Source organism: Charadrius vociferus, unplaced genomic scaffold (assembly GCF_000708025.1).
Source record: "Charadrius vociferus isolate BGI_N301 unplaced genomic scaffold, ASM70802v2 scaffold51, whole genome shotgun sequence".
NCBI lineage: Eukaryota > Metazoa > Chordata > Aves > Charadriiformes > Charadriidae > Charadrius > Charadrius vociferus.
In genome coordinates this window covers 3,818,111-3,820,288 of record NW_009646939.1, presented here as the reverse complement: position 1 = coordinate 3,820,288, position 2,178 = coordinate 3,818,111, and the positions used below count along the sequence as shown (strand labels likewise).

The 2,178-nt window shown below is 44.5% G+C and overlaps 1 protein-coding gene across 1 annotated transcript; it reads left to right on the top strand.

Annotated features, from left to right (window-relative positions):
* The first annotated feature begins 517 nt into the window (after window positions 1–517).
* Window positions 518–1,918, top strand: TMPPE (transmembrane protein with metallophosphoesterase domain). Its single transcript, XM_009894992.1, has one exon. It carries the CDS (start codon window positions 599–601, stop codon window positions 1,916–1,918), a length of 1,320 nt encoding a protein of 439 aa, XP_009893294.1. The 5' UTR covers window positions 518–598.
* Window positions 1,919–2,178: the final 260 nt, after the last annotated feature.

Sequence of the window (2,178 nt, the reverse complement as noted above, 5' to 3'; positions counted from 1 at the left end):
GAACTGTTGCGTTCAGTAAGAATGATGTAGGATACCTGCTTTTGAAATGGAGCCAACTGCTTGGGAAGAAGAACAGAAAACACGTGTGCTACATTGACAGCATAAGCAGCTTAGTCACAGAACACATACGGGGTTTACAAATATGATAATGATTGTTTGCAAATACTATAATGATTGTTTCCAGCACTCACTGTATCACTGTTATGATCTATTGCCATCTACTATAAGGAAGTCTTAATGAGTAAATGACATATTAAAAAAAAAAAGGGGGGGGGGGGGGGGGGAATCATTGAGGAAGGCAGGCAGGGAGCTTAGAAGTGGGCTGCCAGTGTTTTCAGTTGTCTGATTTATTCCATGTCAGGAAATCTCCTCCTTATCTTTATGATAGAGATTCTGCATGACCCAGTGTCCTGGGTAGTATGTACAGAGTAACAGTCCTTTATTGCAGTCTGGGAAAAAGGGAATCTGTGTAATATTTTAAAACGGCTGATACTGGTTCCTGGTTGCAGGCTTTGTTGATCCAAGGCATCCATTCATAACCACAGTATTGCCTACTGGAGACTTCTGCAGAACAGAAGGGAACGATCAGGAAGCAAAGATGATCTCCTTCAAGCAACTGCCTCTTGAAGCAAAGGCTGCAGTGGCTGCAGGAGTGGTTTTCTTCTCCATGATGCTGTCGCGGAGTTATCTGGCAGAACAGCTCGAGCTCAGGACACGGCGTTGGCTTCTAAGGCTGCAGATGGCACTATTTGCTAATGCGCTCATGTTGATAGGCTCTCTTCATGTTTGGAGAAGCACAGTCACCACGTTCTCCAGATCTTCAGCTGCCAGCTCCTTCTGTTTCATGCCGTGGAAAATAGCTGTGTTCATGTTTCTAGCTTTGGCTCATTCAAGCTTCTTTACACTGCTATTTCTTGTTGCAGAAGAGCCCTATTTCTTTTCTTTAGCTGCTTACACTTGCCTGGGGGCCTATATCATTCTTATCTTCTTCCTCTTCACTCTAGGCTCTGTAGAGCAGGCTTACAAGTTCTTGGCTGGGAGAGGTGCTAAGGCAGGTACTGGCAACAAGAACAGCAGAACAGCTATGAAACCAGTTTTGGCAGTAATGCTGACTGTTGTGCTGACTATTGTTGGGCTGTTAAATGCTTCCCGGCCTCCCACTGTGAATTCAGTGGAGGTTCCAGTTCACAAGCTGCCCTCATCAATGAATAATCTGAAAGTGGTGTTGCTTTCAGATATCCATCTGGGGCCTACAGTTGGGAAGACCAAGCTTGCCATGATTGTGAGAATGGTTAAGGCTTTGAAACCAGATATCACCGTGATTGTTGGGGACCTGACTGACTCTGAGGCAGAGATCATACGACCTGCTGTTGAGCCTCTTGGAGAACTTAACTCCCCTTTGGGGACTTACTTTGTCACAGGAAACCATGAGTACTACACATCAGATGTTAGCAACTGGTTTGAGCTGTTAAAATCGTTTAACATTCAGCCACTCCATAATGAAAACGTGAAGATTGTTTCACCAAAGAGCACTGATGACTGGTTCTGCCTGGCTGGTGTTGATGATATTGAAGCAGATGTATTGCGCTACTCGGGGCATGGCATGGATTTAAAAAAAGCTCTCAGAGATTGTAGCAGTGAGCATGCAATAGTGCTGTTAGCTCATCAGCCGATTGCTGCGAAGTGGGCCCTTCAGGAGAGACCAGACATAAATTTAATTCTCTCTGGCCATACTCATGGAGGGCAGATGTTCCCACTAAATGCTGGGGCTTATTTTCTGAATCCATTTTTTGTTGGCTTGTACAAAGTTGGGCAGAACACCTTTGTCTACGTCAGCCCGGGGACGATGTACTTTGGAATACCCATGAGGCTGGGCAGCAGAGCTGAAATAACGGAGATAATTCTACGTTCTCCTTGAGGACCTTTCCATCCTTCCACTTCTGCCATCCTTTTTGGTCAGTATATTGGCTCTTCTGCTCTGAAAGCAAATCCTTTCTCAGGGAAGCCAGAGAAGATGTGTTAGGGTGGACTTCAGCAGGTTCTGTTAAGTTTGAGCAGAAAACACTAACTGTATCTTGACCCTGTGAAACAAATTGGGGGAATGTTAAAATACTGAAGAAATTAATTCTTTGAGTTCATTATTATTGAGGTTCTGCACTTAAAGATAACACTGGTGTC